Source organism: Dermacentor andersoni, chromosome 2 (genome assembly GCF_023375885.2).
Source record: "Dermacentor andersoni chromosome 2, qqDerAnde1_hic_scaffold, whole genome shotgun sequence".
Taxonomy (NCBI): domain Eukaryota; kingdom Metazoa; phylum Arthropoda; class Arachnida; order Ixodida; family Ixodidae; genus Dermacentor; species Dermacentor andersoni.
Genome location: NC_092815.1, coordinates 231398031 through 231420910, shown reverse-complemented (window position 1 = coordinate 231420910; position 22880 = coordinate 231398031). Strand labels below are relative to the sequence as shown.

The window sequence follows — 22880 nt, the reverse complement described above, 5'->3', positions numbered from 1 at the left end:
GCTGACGGCCTTTCTTTGGTCCACTAAAGGCCATCCTTGTTGCAGCGCACGCAAAAAGCTGCTGTCGTTTTCCCCTACAACGACGGACGTTTTTCTCGTCGACACCTCTGCGGCTATCACAACTTTTCGCTTGAAAGCGGCACTGTAGTGGCATCTCCTGCTTGGTGCCATCGCGATAACACCACGCCGCACACCGATACGGCTGACACGACACATGTCAAAATGGCAACCTCGCTTGTGTACGGCTGGCTACTGGCATGGCTAGTAGCCGCTGCGATACTGACTTTTCTAGATGGCGCTAGCTATGCACCATATTTAGCAGTTTCAATGAAAAACTGGCGCGTTTTTTTAAAATTCTCGAATCTAAGCCGACCCTAGAGTTTGGAATATGACTATTTGAAAAAAAATTATTGGCCTAGATTTGAATAAATACGGTATCAAGTTCTGGCTATAACGAACTATTTCACGATCACTGTGCTGTTCAATATATCGAGGTTTGACTGTATGACTAACGGACGCTGCACGACGTCCAGGTCCGCCATAAGTGAGCTCGACTTAACATAAAAATTTTATCTACAGCAAGTATCAAATAGTGTAACATTCGATTCAAAATTTTTAGAGCAAGGAATATAGGAATATTCACCCAACCCTACTCAGAACTGACCAAGGATCTGATATCACCATAATAAATTACATTCACATGCCAAATTTCATCAAATTATTTCCACAAATAACAAAAATGCCTTCCGCTGCCAGTATCGCAATTGTACTTGAACAATGAACAGACACTCACCTTCGAGGTGTGGCCACTGCCTCGGGCTAGTAGTGTCGACAGTGCTGGCCCTAGCAGTGTGATTGCTTCTACCAGGGCTGGCATGCCACGGAGTGAAGACAGCAGGTCCTGCACTGGCCGCACCAGCTTCCCCACAATGCTGGCCACTGACTGACGAGACTGCATAACACACAGGATAAGAGTTACAGTGGACTCCAAATAAATGAAACTCGCTTTTAAACAGAAATGCCGGATATACGGGACAAAGGTACCAACTTTCGTTAGTCACCCACAGAAAAAATGTTAAACTCTGGTTAAACGGAATTGAATCCAAAGTACACCTACCTCATCTACCGTCGTACAGTATTTACTCGCAAATAGGTGAAGCACGAATATAGGTCAACCCCTACATATTGTGCTCTCCGAGAAGTAAAAAAAAAAATTAATTGAATATAGGTCGTCCCATTATACTCGGCGCATTAGAATCGAGTCTGGCCGTAAATCTGCATTACCATATCACCATCGGCATTTCAGAATGGCCGCCTCATACGTGCTTCGAGCCTAGCTGCCGTAGCTTCCTCCATGTGCTGTAGTATATGTGCTTAGGCATTTGTCCACCGTCCGTCTTCCCATTTTCTGCGTTTGCTCTATCAGCATGAAGCACCGAGTTCATCATGATGCCGCATTTAAAAGGAAAGTGGTCATGTGTGAGGAGATGGATGGAAATTGGGTCGCATCACGGGCGTTCGGAGTACCCAAAACTTGCGTGCGGGACTTACACAAACAGGACAAGATCGTTTTTGCCAGCAAAGCAATACAGCGGACCAAAGCAGGATGTATTTGCGACGATCCACTTCGGCGATACGATTGCCTTGGCCCTATCCTGAAAGTGACCTGTGATGGGGACAGAGTCCGTCACGCACTGCGTTTTCGCCGCTTCTAGTTCAGCGTTGAAGTGAGAGGCCGCTGCTGCCACGCTTCCTCACTCCAGCATTTTGAGAGTGAGTTTTCGCAGTCATCGATTGAGATGTGTTCTCGTTTGCTAGTGCGCGTATGACACCACGCTTGTTAATTCAGTTAGTACTGTACAGTACGGGTGCGCAGTACTGTACGAGTGCACATTACGATCGGTGCACGTTACGATCTAGTAAAGGCGATTTTGATTTGCGTGACTGAGGCTTCGACGTATGGTATCAACATGCATGGCAGGCATTTCGGTTTGTGGCCTTGGCCCTCACGACTCCAGCGGCGGCTCTGTTCCACATTAGGAATTTATTAGCTCAGTACTTTTGCTAGCTTCGATCACAAATACAGGTCAATAGCTAATTATGGGTGACCTTTCTGAAAGAAAAAGGAAACACCTAAAGGCTGCAGCTGAGATGCCATCTCACCCGGGATAACGACATGTTCAGTGCCGGATTCAAGCAACAGCCTCTTCACTGAGTCGGCCAAATGGCAATCAAATGCGTCCAGCACGAGGATGAACGGGAATGACTACAGTGCGCCAGGCCGCCTGCACCTGACGGACTTTATCCAGTTGAGCAGGACATTCTCGTTCATCCAGCCTTTCTCATGGCATCTCACGACTGCATTTCTTGGCAGCTCCTCACCTTTAGGCACTGTCTTGTGCTTGAAGATGACATAGGACGGAAGCTAGCGTCCATCTGCCATGCACCGACAACATGACGGTAACTCGCATTTTCTCGTTGCCAGTGGACTGGACATAAACTTGTTTAGAGCCCTTTTCGTGCACGGTGAGGGGCAATGGCATGTCCAGATAAACCAGCATTTGGTCAGCATTGCCGATTTGCCCTAGCTGGAAGTTCTTGGACTTGCACAGCGAAATAATGTGGCGCTGGAAAGCCATGAGCAGCTCTTTGAACAATACGGGCAGCTTTTGCGAAATCGAAGTTCGGCGTCGTAATAAAAAATCAGCACGGCACATATAGCGATAAACCCAGTGCTTGCTCGCTTTGAAGGCGGAGCTCGGTGGCCCTTTTTCTCTTGCAAGCTCCTTAGCTTTTGCCTGCATAAGCTCCATGCTCACAGCTAGATGCGCAGCTCACTGTTGGCGTATGAACTCCGTCAGGGAGAGTTCGATTTCAGGGCATGCCCCACTATTCAGGCCGTGAAAGCTTCTTTATGTTCCGCTGCATACGCAAAGGACTTCCTTCTCTCGACTCCATCCGCGAATGCTTCCCTCGTCGACGTCAAACTGCCTCCTGGCTGCCCTGTTGCCGATGTCCTGTGCGGCTAAAATAACCTTTCTCTTGAAAGCAGCTGAGTACTGTTTACGTGGTCTGGACAGCTTGGCCCTCCAAAGTGGAGTAAAAAAGATGCACTTCGCGAAGCGTGATTTGCACGCATGCTGTCAAGGTGTGCACTCAACAATAAAGAAACAATGCTGTAGTCACGCAGCAATAACGAAACCAAGCCACAGCCATGCAGCAATAAGGAAGCCAAGCCGTAGCCACGCTGCAATAACAAAGTCAAGTCATACTTACACAGCTATAACGAAACCAAAACTTCTAGCCCAAATTTCTGACAAATTTTTGTTGAAATCCGCATACAGTACGAGGCGAAAATTTGGGATGCTAATAATAGGAAAAGAATCTTGCATAATACGCGGGTTTTTAAGGCATTCCAGTGTGCCTAATGCCTGACACGCACTTTAGAGGTATAAATAAAGGTTTCGTTTTTCACGGCCTACTTTCTACAACATCAATTTTTTATTGTAAGTGGAAATTCGGTTTCGGAGCTACGAAGGTATGGTCGACAGCTTTTTTTCTTCTTTTTTTACGGCAGTCCAGATATAGCGATGATCAGTTATAAGGATCGTATTTTTCGTTCTTGATATCGTTATAAGTGGACTGCATTGTAACAGCACTCTTTTATACCTTGTAGCAAAGCTGCAACACAGTCTTACTTGAATACAGATTATTCTTGACCACTGCTGTGTCTTATGCACAAGACCTTTTGAGTGACAAGATGCAGAGCAATACTACAGCAAGGATGAGAAAGCGGGCACCTCATTTGGGAGCAACTGGTGGCTGGCAACCGCATCCAGTGCCCATGCCAGGGCCTGGAAATAGGGCTGCAGGTCACCCAGGGCACTGCCTCGCTGTGGACGCAGCCCCCACCGACGAGGCGAGCTGCTGCCAGACAGCACGGAGGCACTTGGCGATGAACCATCTGCAGCACGTGCGACGAGTGAGCATGAGGCACTCTGCGCAATCAACTGCTGAACCGTGTCTCCCCAGCCAGGAAACTGCAATGCAATGTAGTGGTGCTAACGAAAGTTGCGGGCAACACTATCAGCCGTGAGGGTGGAGTGGATGCGAAAGTGTGGCTGGCTTCGCTTCGTACTGTCCATGTGAAGATATTGTCGACACGGCATGAAAATGTACGTTTGATCGCCAACTCTCAAATTCAACAATATAAATTTTTCTCTCATTCAAATTTGAATTTTCTGATTGCCCAATAATTTAGATAATCTTCTGGCCCTTTGCGGGTAAGAAAAAAGTTGACTGTACTGATTTGCATAAAAGGTCGAATTTAAATTAACAACATTTCGACAGAGTTAACTTTTGTTAATTTGATCCTGAAGAGACCAATAAAATTATCAAGTTATATGGCAGGTCATATTAAACAAAATGCATAGAAATGTCAAAACACATTACCGATTCATTCAGCAGTACTTGCCAGAACCTAACACGGCCCCCGAATCAAATGTGTGCCCACTATCTATGTGTCTAATGTAGCAGCTACGGAAGTGGCACTTGGTCTCTTGGAGCATCTTTGAAGCAGGAGAAATAGCAGTTCTGAGCACAAATATATCCTATGAAGCAGAAAAGTATGCTGTTTGAAGCAATGAAATTGCTTTGTAGCATCAACTTACTGTTCTGGTGCAAAGGGGAAGCTTTGGCAGCAGTTAACAAAAAGAGATGCTGCATGAATTAGTTCTGATACTAAGATACAAATTTTCTTTTTCAGCTTGCTGCTCATTCCTTTTATTATGGCATAAGGAGATATTAAACTCCAAATTCACAGTTAATTCTGCATTTCAATAGAGTTAATACCCCCGCCACAGTCTTTGCTTTGTTATGCATTTTAACTGCTAAACTCATGTCCACAAGTGAAATACGTACAGCCACACCATTCGTTAATAATGTGGCACGAGCACCGCATCCTTGCACATTATTAACAATGCACTGGATGAGCTCATGCTAGCCAGAGCGTACAGTACACGGGCGATGTGCTGGTAACTACTGCGAACTCACCTAAGACACTCAAAACTCTAGCCCTTTGAAGGTTTTTGCCGTATATTATTACAATATCATCGAGCGATGCTCAAGAAACGAGCCGCCGCGAGAATGACGAAGTTGGTCGGTGCGCTTGGCGCGAGCGTCGGCCTGGCTCCAGTGTAAATAGCCTGTAAATAGCCTATTCTGTCTGTGTCTTTCCACACGCAACGTTCTGGTAGAGGTCAGCGATCCCCGTCCTCACCACGGAACACAGAAGTGGTCAGCGCACCGAGCTTGTCACCATTCCTCCTCCCGGTGACGCGCCCACCTCTGCAATGCCTTCGGCTTGTCCCAGTGCTCCAATCGTCACGGTCGCCTCACATCGCGACCCAGGTGTGTTCTCTGGCCTGAAGGGCCAGGATGTCGACAACTCGATCAAACTCTATGAACACACCAGTGCTAATAACAGGTGGGACCCAACGATTATGCTCGCCAATGTCATCTTTTATCTCAGCGGCACCCCACGCGTGTGGCACCAAACGCATGACGACGAGAGAACCAGTTGGGAATATTTCAGAGAAGCTACGGGAACTGTTCGGCGACCGCATTGGGCGCAAGGCTGCCGCGAGAAGGCTCTTGCGTCTCGCGTTCAGTCATCTACGGAGCCGTACGTTTCCTACATCCTCGACGTATTGGTTCTTTGCCGCAAAGCTGACGATGCTAGTCCGGAGCCGATAAAGTGTCACATATTCTAAAAGGCATCGCCGACGACGCTTTCAATTTGCTTGTTTTCGGCAACGTCTCGACTATCGACGCCATCATCAAAGAATGCCGTCGCCTTGAACAAGCTAAGAGCCGCCGTATCACACACCACATCACGCGGCTACCCAACACTGCTGCTACATCGACATGTGAGGGTTGACCACGTCAGACCACCACCTGTGACGACGTCACCCACATTGTTCGCCGCGAACTCGAGGCCACCTGTTCGCCAGCTTTCTCCACGACGCCTCCCGACCCGCCAGCAACCACCATACGATGATCCAGGCTGTCGTCCGACAGGAATTTGAGAACATTGGTCTGAACTCCGTGTGTTCCACGTCTCAACCCAGCGTTCCCCAGTTTTCTAGCGGCCCTCCTCTTCCACGGCAGTCCTTTTCCGCCACATCTCGCCGTAACCCGTCCGATTGGCGTACCCCTGATGACCGGCCAACCTGCTTCCACTGCTGTCGCATCAGCCACATCGCTCGTCACTGCCGCAACCGATGGCCACCACCTCCTCGGACATACACCGCCGCTTATACCACCCGCCATGGTGGTATATTCCCTATACCACCCGCCACGAATCCACTGCCGCTGATCCTCCTGCTCCGAACCTTTGGTACAGCTGCTCGCCCTCTCCCTCGATGCCATCAGTCTCGTTCGCCTGAACCCCATCGCTTTTCTTCGCCGCCTATCGCCTCCCGGATCCAGCCGGAAAACTAGGCACTGCAGCTTCTGGAGGTGAAGCTGCATTGTCGACCCTGCCCTCAAATCCTCTGCTAACGTTACCCACGAACCGATACCTTCTAGACGTTGACGTTGACGGCTATCCTGTCATGGCACTCGATACAGGAGCACATCTTTCAATTATGAGTACTGCCTTCTGCCGACGACTGAACAAGCTCCTCACCCCAACGTCAACATGCGCCGTCCGCAACGCGGACGACGGTACCGTGCCTATCATCGGCATGTGTACGGCACGCGTCAGCATCGCCAGCCGCCAGACTCCTGTCCTCTTCACCGTAATTGCTCATTGCCCCCACGACCCCATTCTCGGCCTCGATTTTCTCTCCGCACATTCTGCTCTAATTGACTGCTCTTCCAGTACCCTTCGCCTTGAGTTGCCGATTCTCGCAGAACCTTCTGACGCACCCCACTGCCGCTTACGTCCCACCAGCTTTCTTCGCCTGCAGCCAAAGTCAATAGCCTACATTGAAGTGTTGTCTTTCCCACCAGTTCCTGATGGTGAGTACCTCGTCACTCCTCTGCCCGACATTCCAATAAGGTATGATGTTACAGTGCCTCACAGTATACTTAATATTACTGGGAACCACAGTCGCATGCCTGTCTGTAACTTTGGATTGGCAAAGCAAATTCTACCGCAAGGTATTTGCCTTGCCACCATTGACTCTCTTGGCGACCAATACGTGGCAGCGTTATCGACCGATGGTTCTCGCGAGCTCAGCAGGCCCTTCCACCAGCCTCGGGTGCCGATCCCAATATAAAGAAAATGGTTGCAACGGACCTGTCCTCAGCGCAGGCTGAAGAGCTTTACCAAGTATTATCATCCTACCGAGATATTTTCTACATCGACTATCGCCCTTGAGGCCAGACGCTCGCGATCAAGCATTGGATTCTTACTGGCGATGCTACGCCTATTCACCGACGACCGTATCGAGTTTCTGCGTCGGAACGCCGAGTAATTCAAAACGAAGTCAACAAAATGCTCGATAAAAACATCATTGAGCCTTCTTCGAGTCTCTGGGCGTCAACTGCGGTGTTGGTTAAGAATAAGGACGGCACGTGGCGCTTCTGTGTAGACTACCGTCATCTGAACAACATTACTAAGAAGGACGTCTACCCGCTCCCACGTATAGACGACGCCCTTGACTGCCTGCATGGTTCCAGCTATTTCTCGTCTATTGATCTTCGTTCGCAATACCGGCAGATTGCTGTTGACGATATGGACAGAAAAAAAACTGCGTTCATCACACCTGATGGCCTATACCAATTTAAAGTAATGCCATTTGGATTACGCAACACCCCTGCCACCTTCGAGCGTGTGATGGGCTTTTTGCTCCAAGGTTTCAAATGGTCCACAAGCCTCTGCTACCTCGACGACGTCATCGTCTTCTCGCCAACGTTTGACACTCACCTTGAATGTCGCACAACTATACTTGATATATTTCGAAAGGCGAAGCTACAATTTAACTCATCCAAATGTCGTTTTGGGCACCGGTACATTACTCTTCTGGGCCATCTCGTTGACGCTTCCGGAGTAAAGCCTGATCCCGACAAAACTCGCGCCGTCAGAGAGTTTCCGGTTCCGAAGACAGCTGCAGACGTTCGAAGTTTTGTAGGGCTATGCTCGCACTTTCGTCGTTTTATTCAAGATGTTGCGGCAATTGCTAGACCCCTAACTAATCTTTTGAAGAAAGGCGTATAATTCTCGTGGGGCACTGGAGAGGCCACCGCCTTCTCTCGTCTCGTCACTCTTCTAACCTCACCACCCATTCTCGTCCACTTCGACCCTGATGCCCCTACAGAATTGCGTACAGATGCCAGCGGTCATGGCGTAGGTGCCGTCTTAGCCTAGCGTCAGCGTGGCCAGGATCGCATTATTGCTTATGCAAGCCGCCTCCTAGCACCATCGGAGCGCAACTATTCCATTACGGAACGAGAATGCCTTGCTGTTGTCTGGGCAGTTGCGAAGTTCCATCCTTACCTTTACGGTCGCGCTTTTTCCGTAGTCACTGACTGTGATACTCTCTACTGGCTCTCTTCGCTAAAAGATCCTACAGGCCAGCTTGGTCGATGGGCTTTGAGGCTACAAGAATTTTCATATTCCGCGGTGTACAAGTCTGGCCGCCTGCATCAAGACGCTGACAGCTTGTCGCATTACCCTGTTGACGACTCTGACTCCTCTAATATTGCCAGTGCTTTTTGCGTATTCTCTGTATCACAGCTGCTTCATTTCGCCGACGAGCAACGCCGTGACGCCTACATCAGAGCACTCATCGACCGTTTTGAGCCCTCTCTGGCCGATGCTACTCTACGCCTCTTCGTCCTCCGCGACGGTACTCTACCATCGTAACCTTGATCCAGATGGCTCTGAGTTCCTACTTGTCATACCTAAACATCTCCGCTCAACCGTTCTAGAAGAGCTTCACGACACACCAACGGCAGGACACCTCAGCGTATCTCGAACCTATGACCGTGTACGTCGCTGTTCCGTACGACGTTACGTCGCCGATGTGAATTTTGCCAACGACGTAAGAAGCCTTCCCAGCTCCCCGCTGGTTACCTGCAGCCGCTCGACATCCCTGCCGAGCCCTTTCATCGTGTCGGCTTAGACCTTCTCGGCCCATTTCCGGAATCTACATCAGGGAACAAGTGGGTTGCAGTCGCGGTGGACTACGCGACCCACTACGCCGTAACCTGTGCTCTTCCGACCAGTTGCGGAACTGATGTTGCGGACTTCCTCGTACATGATATTATTTTGATGCATAGTGCTACGCGTCAATTTCTAACAGACCGTGGCCGTACGTTTTTGGCCAAAGTCATCGACGACATCATGCGTGCCTGCTCAGTACGGCATAAATTTACCACCTCCTACCATCCCCAAACGAACGGCCTCACTGAGCGCTTGAACCGTACCCTTACAGACATGCTATCCAAATACGTTTCCGACGACCACCGTGACTGGGACCTGGCTCTACTTTACATTACCTTTGCACAAAACTCTTCGCGTCTCGAAACTGCTGGCTTTTCTCTGTTTTACCTCTTGCATGGCCGCGAACCAAAGCTACCACTGGACACTGTGCTTCCGTCCGCCACAGCTTCAACTAGCGATTATGCCCGTGATGCAACCACCCATGCTGACCACGCTTGCCAACTTGCGTGCGCTCGTCTACAAGTGTCTCAAGACAAGCAGAAGCAACGCTACGACCTCCGTCACCTTGATGTCCATTTTGTGCCCGGCAGCCTCGTGTTGCTTTGGTCACCTTCACGCAAAGTTGGCCTATGTGAAAAACTCCTTTCTTGTTACACAGGTCCATATCGCGTGCTCCGCAAAGTGACCGATGTCACCTATGAAATCGTTCTAAGCCACGCCCCCTACGTCCTCCGCTGTGACAACCAGTGACATTGTCCACGTTGCCTGACTTAAGCCCTACAACTCTCCACGCGTCTTGGATATTTAACAGCACCGTGACGGTGCTTTTGCCGCCAGGGGGGTAGTATTACGATATCATCGAGCAATGCTCAAGAAACGAGCTGCCACGAGAACGACGATGAAGTTGGTCGGTGCGCTTGGCGCGAGCAAATGTCGGCCTGGCTGCCTGGGTCCAGTGTAAATAGCCTGTAAATAGCGTATTCTGTCTGTCTTTCCACACGCAACAATATGTACGGCGGCGGTTTTCTGTCCCGCAAGTGCCTTTGCCGTACGGGTACAGTTTCGACCCTCCGTTTGAAATTTCGCGCCATAATGACAATGCGTGCTCAGTGGGAGGTGCTGCCACCTTTTAGGACTTGCAAGAAGCGTTTGAAATTTGCGCTACCTACTTGCGGAGATAAACAGAACTGATTTCTAACTTCAGCGCGTCACGCAGACTGCGGCAACACCCCTTTTTCAGTTGTGGTTTTGCCGTGTGATTGCAATGGAGGCCAGAGAAACGTGATCTTTCTCTTTGTCAGCACTCTCTTGCAAGGGTTGCGGAAGTTGATTTCTATCTTGATTGGCGCTGCTCTTAGCTTGTTTATCCTCACCGCTGGCGAAGTATTCTCGCTCTCAGCGGCAACATGCTTTCGCAGTTTCGGTTCCGCTGCATGATGGCAATGGAGGCGCACGAAACGCGATTTTTCTCTTCATCGACACTCTCTTGCAGGGGCGGCAGAACATGATTTCTATCTTGATGGGCTCTGCTCTTAGCTTGTTTATCACCGCCACTCACGAGGTATTCTCGCTCTCTGTGGCAACGCGCATACGCGAGAGGGTGCCTCAGACCTCTGCCCAAGGCAGCTGCACACAGAGATGTCATGTGTGTGCAAAGACAACTTGTTGCTCCAAGAGGAGAACAGACATACGTTTTAGGTTTGCAGACTGCAATAAGGCGCTGTGCGTAGACCCGTGTTTAAAGGAGTACCACACTCTGAAATACTCTTGAACATTTTTGCAGTTCTGAGTGATGCCGCCGCCAAAATACTGTTGCTAATTTTTTTTTACTATTTATTCCCGACTTTACACATTTTATACATTCAAGATCCGCCATAAAGTAATTTGAACACCTGAGAAAGTTTTTTTCAAAATCATTTGACTCACAAACGGTTAAATTGAAACAGGATATAATTGAATTATAGATATAACAAGATAAATGAAATTTCTCTTGAAATCACCATGGAAATCTATGTATATAAAGCTCGATATAACAAAGTGAAATTGTGCTGCCAATGGGTATAACAAACAAGATCCGTCGCCAAAACCAAAAAATACCCCACTGTTGCACACTGAACACAGTTAAACCTTGATATAATGAACTTCAGTATGATGAAATTCTCAATATATAACAAGTATTTACCTTTCCATAACCTTTTGTCCATAGAACACCATGTACTTAGAAACGAAGTGTGTATGCGATTTCGATATAACAAAATTTCACTGTCACCGCAAAGGAATTCCGAGACAATAAATGGAAACTTCCACGGATGCAGATGGTTAAACGATTGAATTACACGTGGCTGCTTGCAAACGGACCTCTCAAATTGCGTGCCATGCGACAGGAGCGACCACTGAAGTGAAGCCGCATCACGTTCCGTATAAAGTCCACATGTGTTAAGATCCCATCGCGCCCTGCGCACTGTCTGCTTTAGGTGAGAGTGTAAGAGTGCGAGAATGAGAGAAGAAAGATGGTGGCTTCACGAGTGCTGCCTCCCCTAACGAGCAAAAAAAAAGAGGGGAGGGAGCGAGTTCGCCCCCTTTCTGAAAAGTAAGCAAACGTTGTGAACCTTCCGGTGGCAGTTGGCAGCCTGCTCCTCGGTTTCCAGTTCCCGTCTACTATATACTTCTTTTCAAAACAAATAATAAGTTCAAATTATCCAGTGAAGGCCGATTTCAGGATAGAAATAATGGAAGTTTGGGCCCGTAGAAATGCTAGGTGTCCACCGGGACCTTCTGTCGGGATCGAACTTACTGAAACATCTATTTAACCAGAGTAGAATTAACAGAAGTCAACTATGTCACAAAGCAAATTGCAGATTTTGCCGACTTAGTTACACCGAGGTTTAGCTTGGTTCGTGAATTACATACAAATGTAAAAAATATAATGTCTGGCAAGAATTAAAAATTTCCAAATATATTCACATACCCCCAGCATACTTACCATATTTACTTAATTCTAGTGTTGTGTGAATATCCAAATTTTCGAATAGTAGTTTCGCTGGTACTATATTACGCTATTCTATATTTGCTTCGAGAGCAGTTGTAATATTCATGCTTTTTGAAGCGTTGGCAAACTCAAGATGACGAGTTTGTTTACTTTCTAATAATCAGTAAAGGACCAACTTCGAAATCAAAAATAGATGCATGCACTCGGAAGAACTGTATAAATATTATGGTGCGAGCTTTCAAATATATTAACTGTAGTCATTTCATCAACTTTGTTTGAGAACGGGCCAAAGAAACTCAGCAATGAGCTCCAGATATGCCGATATATGCCGGCACCATCTTGTCAATCTCAATCTTGGTGCACTGGTTGCCAGCATTCTTTTCTCACCAACGTCACGTCCAGACACTAAGTCAGAAAAAGAAGTTCTGGATAAAAATAAATGTGTTTAAATATTTGTTCCACCACTTCAATAAAAGAAGTCCTACTGATACATACATAAGTATCCCAATAAATAAGTAATAGTTGAATTAATTGTGGTCATCTTCTCACAAATTAGTCCACTTAATAATTGCACATATTTAATTATTATCTTGCATGCCACTTTATGGCCGACATTTGTGAACGGCAACTATTCGATATTCGGCCGAAATAACTATTCGCTTCGAACTCAAAATCCACTATTCACACAACCCTACTTGATTCTAACGTGCCCTTGATTGTAAGGCATACCCATTTCCGCGACAAAAAAAAAAAAAAAGGAACAGTCCTTACAGTACTGCGCACATCATACTTTCATACAGAAATAAAACTTTCTCTCATATGAAAAAGAAAAAAAACGAAGATTTACTCTCAATACCTTAATGTTGCGGTGAATAAAAATGTCGCAGTTTTGGCCAAAAGGGGAAGGATTGATAGCAATAACAAATTAGCAGACAGCTATACAAAGTAACGATACTGTTATCGGCCGTATATACTAGTAAACATTCGCTTACTATGTAAATTATCAAGCATGGTGTCACGTGCGCGCAAGCAAACATGAACTCGTCTCACCTGATTACCGCTGAAACTTGCTGGAGGGAGGAAGTGCGACAGCACGAGCGAGCGAATTGACCTTCATGCTGACGCTCGCTTGAATACGAACTAAGCGACCAGAACACAGAACGGTGCACCTAGACACGTAGACTCTGTCCTCATCACAAATCGCTTTGAAGAACGCCTCATCTTCTGTTTGCGCCAGTCGTGCACGCAAGTTTCGGGAACTTCGAATGCCCGTGATGCTGCCCAATACCTATTCGTCTCCGCACATATGATCACTTTACTTTTAAATGCGGCATCATGAATTCATCGGAAAACGCGAAGACAGACGGTAGACTAACGTAAGCACACTTACTACAACACATGGAGGAAGCTACGGCAGCCAAGTTCGAAGCACGTACGACATGGCCATTTTGAAATGCTGATGGCAATATGATAATGCAGCTTTAGGGTCGTACTCGATCCTAACGCGCATGAAATTTTTGGACCCGTTTTATAGAAAAAAAAAATGTGGACGTTAGATCAAGTAAATAACGCATTTACTTTTCACTTGTGTTAGGTTATACCTAAAAAATTCAAACCCTAACCTCGAAACAAGGTGCAGTGCTTACACGAGCACATACAGTAATGTTTTAAAATTGAGCACAAATATGAAAAATATTTTAGATTCATATTTGCAGCTACTATTTCCATATTCATAGTAATAATTCAAAGAACAACATTCTAAGCAGTGACTGTTCAGAGTAAGCTAGAAGTGACACCCAACAGCGATGTGATAAGACACACTCACTTGTAGCAGACTGGGACGAAGGCAGGCAGCTAGCCGCAGACGCCAGCAGTTCAGACACTGCATCCACGTAACCAACATCCTGCAGCGAGGTAGGAAAGAACAAGCCAAAATGTCAGCAGAAGAAGTAAGTTCACTCAACATGATGGTTGGCTTAGAGTGGGCCATTATGCAAGCTACCAAGTGAGATGTGGCAATGCAATGGAAATGTCATTACTATACAGCATAGACCACCTACAGTAAAACATTATAACAAAATGGGATATAACAATCTAATGGATATAACGAAGCAATCATGATGCCCCTTGAAGTTCCAATAGATGCCCATGTATTGAAAACATAGTTTTAACGAAACTAATATTTCATCGCAATGGGTATAACGAACCTTTTTTCAGAGCTCATCTCTTTGGTGCCTGTTCCTGTGTTTCGCGGCGCCCTAGTGCCTAGCCATAACCAGCTCCGTAGCTGGGACCAGCGCACTGCTCTAGCTGTGCGCGCTCCTGGCGCCATCTCTCGCACATGGCAGGAGCCTTGCTCTCTTCCCTCCTCCTCCAATGCGACCCATGTGCGGCAGCTCAGTGGCGGCTGATCTCGATGTGCTGCTGCTGAAGGCGAAACCCATTGCCGATGCCGTTTGCTACTGCGTGTACCCCTTCCCCCCTCCTCTCCTCCATGGCGGCAACAGCGTGCGGTGTTCTCCGATTGCCGAAGCGGTGGCTCGGTATCAGAGGATCACGATCCGCGCTTCCCATGCTGAAACGCCAAGCCACCTTCAGTTGACTTACTAGCAGCATCAGCGCTGTCAGTCAATCGCTGCCATCTCTTCGCTGCGCAACATTCCTATGCGCCTATGTGCTGCCTCCCACAACCTCCTGATAAGCAAGGCAGCTGCACCAAGCTATGCTTCGTTTGCGCCGGCTGGTGTGAAATGTTCCGCACCAGATGGATTGTCTGAGACTCACAGACGGTTTATATTACCGTATTTACTTGCATAATGATTGCACTTGTGTAACGAGTACACCCCTGAATTTTGTCGTCAGAATCCACTTGTTTTTTTTTTGTTTTTTTTTTATTCCTGTGTAATGATCACACCCTGAACTTGCCGCAGTGGTATGTCTTGTGCCAAGTATAGCTAATGATGATCGCGCTTAACATTTGTCGTATGCTGACGAATGCTACGCGAATGACTCAAGACATACCAAGCTATCTGCACACACCAAATATTCTAAGCAGATGCCCTATTTTATTCCGTTCATCACTTTCCCCACTTCCATGACAAAAAAATAGCTACAACCAAACTTGCCTTCGCTTTATTATTTGTAGGCTTTATAATGGTTGTGCTCAACAACAACAAAAACGGCGCCTTTAGATTCTTCTCGTCTGCACTCATGGGCACGCAACAAATCGGGAGCGGCAACGATAGTAGCCACATTCAAACTGATACATTAGAAGTGTACCCTATTCATATGCCAACGCTAGTAACACAGCTACTTGCCCACTCTTAGTGAAAACATGCCGTATTAGGATAGCAGTGAAGACAAATGCTGCAGTTTCCGCCGCATACCCCCCAAATATTTCTATGTAACTGGCAGCTATGCAGGCCCATGTCTATTTCTGTCCCCTCAAAGTGGACATGGCTACGTTATTGCCACAGACTTGCTGATATTAACAACATTATTTATTACTGATACGGAAGAAACTGTTTCAATGTGTGTAATGTACTCAGGAAAAGAAAAAAAAAAACGCGTTTGGCTTGCTCCGCCGGCCGCCATTTTTGTTTTGGTGTCCCGCACTGTTACAGTGGCAAGCCGCCTGTTTGTTGACCTGGTGTCATCCCACAGAAAATGCAGGATGAAAAAATAAAAAGAATTTTACTATCGCGGGAAATTTAACCTGCGTATGATCGCACCCCTGAATTTGCGGCAATTTCTTTTACAGAAAAATGCGATCATTATGCGAGTAGATACAGTATAATACAATCCGTCTGCCTATATAAGTAGTTTTTTCACAGCCAGTTCTCTCTGAGCCATGAGCGAGGCAACCATGGAAGTCCTTCATCTGCCGCTGCTGCTAAATGAGCTGCCCGAGCAGAGGCCCAGCGCCGTCGCCGCCAGAATCCAGAGGTGCACTGCGTTGAACCAGGCATTGGTGCAGCAAGTCTAGCATATATCCATCTATTTCTCAGACCAAAAATATACCTTCATGACAATCCAGAACTGGGAATGGAGTGTTTCTTGAAGAAGTGAAGAATAAAAAGTTGCAATTGTACAAACATGTCTTCCTCGAATTATTTGCCTCAGTATAGTGATACGTGTACTTGTTTGTCTTTATCGGGCGACACGTTTCATCGCCTAACAAATTGTTATCACACAGTGCAGGGCGTGCCTGCATGTATCGGAAGTTTCTGGAATGTTATCAATGTTTCCATCCGCTGTCTGTGACAGTACCTTGTGTAATCTGATCGCCTGTGTGCGCGACGCAATGTAGAACTTTGTGGAAGGCACGCGGGTACCAGCGATTACTTTGGAACATTCGACGACAGAGTATAAAAGCCGGCACGCTTGACCCGCTGATCATATTTTCGATGATCGCCGACTGTGTTCGCTGCTGTCACCATTCTTTGAGTGTAGCCTGTTTTTGAGGGCACAAGTTCACCCAATAACACGCTAGTTTCGTCTTTCTCGGTTTGGCTGCTTTCTTCACAGTCACTACCACGTGACAATATAGAAAATCTGAAACTGCTGAAAAGCTGTGCTCAAATTTCGCATTAATAAGTAATGCAATCATCGGCAATATTTTTTTTCCACAACGAGCATTTACTAAGTATTTTGGTACCCGTCATATAAATGTCTTATAAAACACGATGTTTGCATCTCCCGTGCGCGTCTCCAAGCCTCCCCTTTTGCGTGGAACTGGTGGACCCGCCCACTCATCCGCTGCGTGCGCGGGGCGGCGCCGACTGCGGTTTTGTTGCTGCTTGTGGTTGCCTCTGTGCACATCAATGATAGCAGTGTTTCCATCGGTTCATTCGTGCAAGTTCCCACCACCAGAAAGGAGATAGACGATGGCAAGGGGAAGCGCAAAACGATCTTATTCGAGCAGAAGGTGGCGACACTGAAAGCCGTCGAGTCCGGCGTGAAGTAGAAAAAAAGTGGCAGAAGATTTTGGCACAGCGTTGAACACGCTGTCGACGATTTTGAGCAGCAAAGAAGCTGTCACCAAAGCTGTCTCACAGGGCATAAAAGGCGACAGAAAGAAACTGCGAGACCCCGCTTTCGAAGCTGTAGAAAAGGCAGTCTTCAAGTGGTTTTGGACGCAAGGAACAAGCGGCACTTCGCATGTATCATGGGGCACAGCAATTTTGTGGCGAGTGTCAGCTGGCTGAAGCGTTTCAAGAAGCGCGACGACATTGTCGGCAGGGCTGTCAGCGGGGAAGCGCAGTCTGTCTACCGTGAAGCTGCAGTGCCGTAGGTGGAGACGAACGTTGGACAGCTGCTAGAAAAATACAGTGCCAAGGTCTGTTCAATGCAGATGAGACAGCGCTGTTCTACCAACTGCTGCAACAAAAAACCTTGGCCCTCAAAGGTGAACGCTACCAGGGCGGTAAGCAGAGCAAGGTCCTTGTAACCGTGTTTTCCGTGCCAACATGGATGGCTTGGAAAAAGTTCCGGCCCTCGTGGTCGGCAAAAGTGCGTCACCACGATACTTCAAAGGCAAGCGAAAGCTCCGAGTGAGTTATGTGTTCAACCGTAAGGCTTGGATGACGAAATAAATTTTTGCACAATGGCACAATGGCACAATAGGATTCAATGCATTTCGTACCTCTCGGCAACGAAATGTAGCTGTACTGCAATCCCGCATCAACGAAATTTGCCGGAATGTGACTTCGCATATTGCGTAAGGCTGCTTAGCAGCCTCCAAAATGTGCTCAAATACGATTGTTTTGCATTAAAATTGTGTAAAATACCACCACATTACACTTGTCTGGGTGCCGCCATTTTTGTTCACAAGAACAACCAAGCGCCGGAAGTGATCAGTGTGCTGGAAACACGTAATGGCCGCCATCTTGTTTGTTGATCGCCCGTTTGAAGCGGCACCATGAGTGCCACGCACGTTGCTACCGACATTTGACGACGGTGTTTGCACGCCTACCAGGCGAGATCATTGTTCGAAACACGCGTTCATTTTGCGTTCCCCACAGTTGACGACTCGGCGAGGACTAGGCCAATCTCGTGAGGCGAGACTGAATGCAAACTGGACGCGCGTTTCGAACAACAATCCCCGATCACGGCAGTGCACTGCGTAATGTGCGCCTCGGTGATAAAAATGCAGCAAAAACAAAGAAATCCACATCCCACCTACGTGGAATTGTTTAAGGCGCTTGAGATGGCGGTTGCAGCATATGGAGTGTCACGCATGGGGCCATGATTGGCCGATCGTCCAGGAATACGCATCCCTTACTTCAAGAACACTGGTTTTGGTGCCACCCGACAGGCATTGTGTGCAGATTCTACGCCAGATGTAGATTTGCGCGAAAGGGCCGTTATCTCGATCGTTTGTCTTCGCGTACACGAGATACGATCCCTTTTGCGATCGGCACCGGCCACGTGAGCGCCTACAGGCAACAGCGTGCGCTGGAGCTCTGCATGCGCTGTTGCTCTGCGACCGGTGCCGAGTTACGCAAAATTTCGGCAAGTGATCACATCTCCGAAAGCAGGTGACCGAGAACTCTGCGCTACGGCAGTACTGCCACTGCTGGTCGACGCATGCGGCACACTTTGTACTGTCAACAATGCGGTTCTATATCCTCGAGCAAAGCTTGCAAAGTAGGCTAACGGAATTTGGACAGTAAAGTTTTGTTCTGTGATGCATCACCTATCTGTGCTGTCTCTTTTCGCAACAACGAAATTCTCGCTACTAATTTTCTGGCTACTTCAAATGGTACTTTTTCCCGGGATATGTTTATTCTCGCGTTTTTTTTTTTTTTCCCAAAAATGTATGAATCAGGTTCTACTGTATACAGTCGAACCCGGTTATATCGAACTCCCAGAAAAATGCCCATCAGTTGACATCCATTGAAATTTCATTTAGTTCAATATTCCATTGCATATTCGCATACGCCTAGTTGCCATCCTAAAACAACACTCGCATGCGGGATTCCTGCAAACCAGTAGGGGCCAGAGAAAGCAGAGGCTTGCAGCACTCCACTGGCACGTCAAAATGCACAAAAGTTGAGCTACGGTTGAGATTATGAGAGCAGGATGGAAAGCTAGGAACTCCATAGCTCAAATGTGAATGTGGAGCAGTTCCTCGTGGGTGACGTAATGGCGCAGCGTGTACCGAAAGCCACACGTTCTGGTGTTCGTGTTTCATTCCTGCTGCAATTGTACAAAGCGTTAGCAGAACGAGAACTGGTAAAGTGTTGCCCTGTGGCAGTTTCCATCAAGGTGCAACAAATGGCAAGCAAGGCAGGACACAGTGGCTCACCTGCTTGAGCTGATCATTAAGGCCAGGGACCAGGCGGCGCCAGACCTCGTGGCAGACACCCTGTGGAGACACGTTGGGCACCAGCACCGCTGAGCACGAAAACGCTTGGTACAATTGTAGCCATTTGCGGGTCACTGCTTTGCGCACCTGGCAGGTAGGAGAAAAGTGACATGAGCTTGTACTGTTAAGAATAGTCATTTTGCAGATTTAAATTGTAAAACAAAAAAAAAGGACCCACCAAGTGCCAACGTGAAAGAAGACAAAGGTAGACGTACATGGTGTTTCAAATGATTCTATAATTAAATGTTGATTTGTCTATTTTGTCGCTTTTTCATGATCATTATTCCCCCATCCTGTATTTTATTCCTGTTATGTCTTACGCACAATAATGTCGACCTTGTCTTCTAGAGCATTGATGCTTGGTTCATCCTTCTCTTGACAAAGAGGCCAGGTGAGCCGATCCTGGAGATACGGTCAACAAGCCATTTTCTCGACACCCAACTTTCCGGATATATCTGATAACTTGGATGTCTTTGCGGCACCACCTTGTACCATATAGAGCCAATTGTATAAGGACGTCTGAAATTTCAGGCGCTGGAACCCTTAATCGGGAATAACTATGCCTTTACTAGAGCCTAATACAGCGCTATCTGGAAATCACTGTTTGTCGATGCTTTGTTTATGTCGTCACTGATAACCGATCCCAATGACACTCAACCTTTCAAACTTTGTGTTTTTTTGGCCGAAGCAACACAGAAGACAACTTCCCAGCTCTAGCCACACTCAGCCTCACGTGGTTTATGCAAAGCCATAAGGCCTCAAAGAGCCCCTCACCAGGCCATGCGGCAAATTTTGGTTATACGCTGGAAGTTGGTATATGCTCTCTACGGTGCATTCTTCTGCAAAAATTATTCGAATCATCTCATTAATAGCAGAGATAAATATTTCAGTGCCGCGAACCCATGATTTCAGGAGGTGAGCTTTACCGCAAACATTGACGCTCTCTCCGCTTGCCCTGTCTAGCCTCCACAAGTGAAATTACTCCCCTGCGTTCTCCCATACCGGAGCTCAAGGATCGCGCGACGAATACGTCACGGGCCCGACCTTTTTTTTTCTCTTCACTTTCTTACATCACGTGCAAGCTGTTGCGATTGTCTCGTTTCGCGCAGCGCACGATTTTGCACGCTGTGCACGAGGACACCCGACTAGTGGTATGAGTCAGTGCTGCACGAATACTAAGGCAGATACAAGCGGATCACAGAGCATGATCCCTCACTGGAACACGGTAGAAAATTACAGTTTCTGTGTCTGCACGCGTGACTGCACAACATAGAAACAAGTAGACGAAACTGAAGTACCGTATTTACTTGCATAATGATCGCACCCCACAATTTTGTCATCAAAATTTTTTCTTTCTCGTGTAAAGATCGCACTCAGAACTTGCCGCAGCGATATGTCATTAGTTAGTTCAATTTTGGTTAATTAAGCTAGTTAGAAAGTTAGTTAGGTCGTTCGTTAATTTAGTTTAATAGTTAATTCGAATTATTTCAAGTTAGTTAATTCAACTTTAATGGCGCAAATGTGATTAAGGCCATGCTGTGCCAGTCACAGGACAGTACAAGATCCAACGTTAAGGGAGGATGCTACCCTCGGATACCAACTTTCTTGCTTATTGAGATATTTTAATGAAATTTTCAGGATTGACTCATAACAAAAGCATTAGTAGAGCTACAAAATTTCATGCAGTTATATTCACTGGTTCTCAAGTTACAGCAATATGTCAGAATGGTGCACATGGTTTTCTCATTCCAGGCCTGGAGAATTTTCAAAAGGTGCCGCAACTGTGAAATTCACTATCATGATTCTCAGATGGATACTTCAGGGCAAGACAGAGCGCTTTTTAAAGATTTCCTTGCTGAAACATTTTAGCAGTACATCGAATTTAGTGTTGGTGATTAAGATATGAATTAAATTTTAATTAAATATCACAATCAGATACTATAACATATAAAAAAATGGGCTTGTCTTGTCCTCAGAAATTTATTCAGATACACAATAAAAAAGAACTTCTGGAAATCTGATGAGCAGTTACAGAGATATGGCTGGAATAAGCAGCCTCACCAGCCAAAAAAGCCATATTGAGAAAATGAGCTTTGAAAGTTTTGAGCGCATATATTGAGTCTAAAATGACCCTGCAGCGTAACTGAAGATGTCCTTAGGCACTCTCTTCTTTTGCCGCCTTTCCACCTTCTCTTGCGATCGCTTCTTGGCCTTTTTCAAGTGCAGAGAATCTTTCTCGGCTGCCTGTTGAATGGCCAGGTGGCGAGGTGTTAGCACCACTGATGAACATAGCTCTTAAGAGGAAGCTTTAGCTCGAGTGCTCCTATCTAAATACATGTAAAAGGAGAATTCGTTTTTCTCGGCAACCACTGCAGCAAATTTGACGAGGTTTGTTGCATTTAAAAGACAAACTTAAAATCTAGTGACTGTTCGTTTCGAATTTTTGAGTTAGGTTGTTAATTTTTTATGAAAAATTGCCAAAAATCGAACATTTTCAAAAAACGAAACTATCAAGTTTACGACTCTGTAACTCAACCACTAAACATGATAATACAATTCTGTGAATTGCATCTAATAGTACATCTAAAGCGGACAAAATTGATTTGTTACACATGAATATCAAAAATATTTAATCATAGGGAAATCAACTTTTGCAAAACCGTTGTAACCGACGTAAAAAATTCACGTAAGATGTAAAATGACATATTGAATTTGTCCGCTTTGAATGATCTAATGGATGCCGTTTACAGAACCGTGATATCAGTTCTTGATGCAGAGCTATGAATTTGGAAACTTCGTGCTTCCATTTTTTTCAAACGGTCAAATATTTGAAAATCGATTTAAGAAAATTCAAGCCCTAAATCGAAATTCCGCTTCCAACAGTCACTAGAATTTAACTTTCTCTTTCAAATGCAACAAATTTCATCAAAATCGGTCCAGGGGTTATCTCATAAAAACGTTTTTGCGTTTTACATGTATTTGAATAGGCCGCGTCGGAGTTGGGCCCGAGCTAAAGCTTCCTCTTAAGTGGCCCTGTGGCAGCCAGCATTATATCTTAACAAAACATGCCAGGGGGCTGCTTGTAGTTTTAATCTTTGCTCAAAAAAGCACTACAGGGTTCAACAGCTCCAAAACTTTTTTTAACCGCTTTATTTTTTTTGACACAGAACATCATGTTCACCTTCTCTAATTGCACCAGAAGTTGTCGTTCACAAATTAGCATGCAGAAGAAGAACTAAGCCCTCAGCAAGATATTGAAGACTGTCATTACCTAAAAACAAACAGGATCAAAATTGATCCAGGCATTCCGGTGCTATCCTTTCCACAGACAATGCAGAACGCCCTAAACA

General features: G+C 46.4%; 1 protein-coding gene across 2 annotated transcripts in view; it reads right to left on the bottom strand.

Moving 5' to 3' along the window:
* LOC126539816 (uncharacterized) overlaps positions 1-22880 on the bottom strand; it is a 212396-nt gene that overhangs the window by 98561 nt on the left and 90955 nt on the right. For both annotated transcript variants that reach the window (XM_055075745.1, XM_055075746.1), the window contains exons 17-20: positions 19471-19617; positions 13987-14065; positions 3801-3964; positions 794-952 (exon numbers count right to left, since the gene is read on the bottom strand). In XM_055075745.1, coding sequence (XP_054931720.1) covers positions 794-952; positions 3801-3964; positions 13987-14065; positions 19471-19617 — 549 coding nt within the window. The remainder of the gene's footprint in view (positions 1-793; positions 953-3800; positions 3965-13986; positions 14066-19470; positions 19618-22880) is intronic.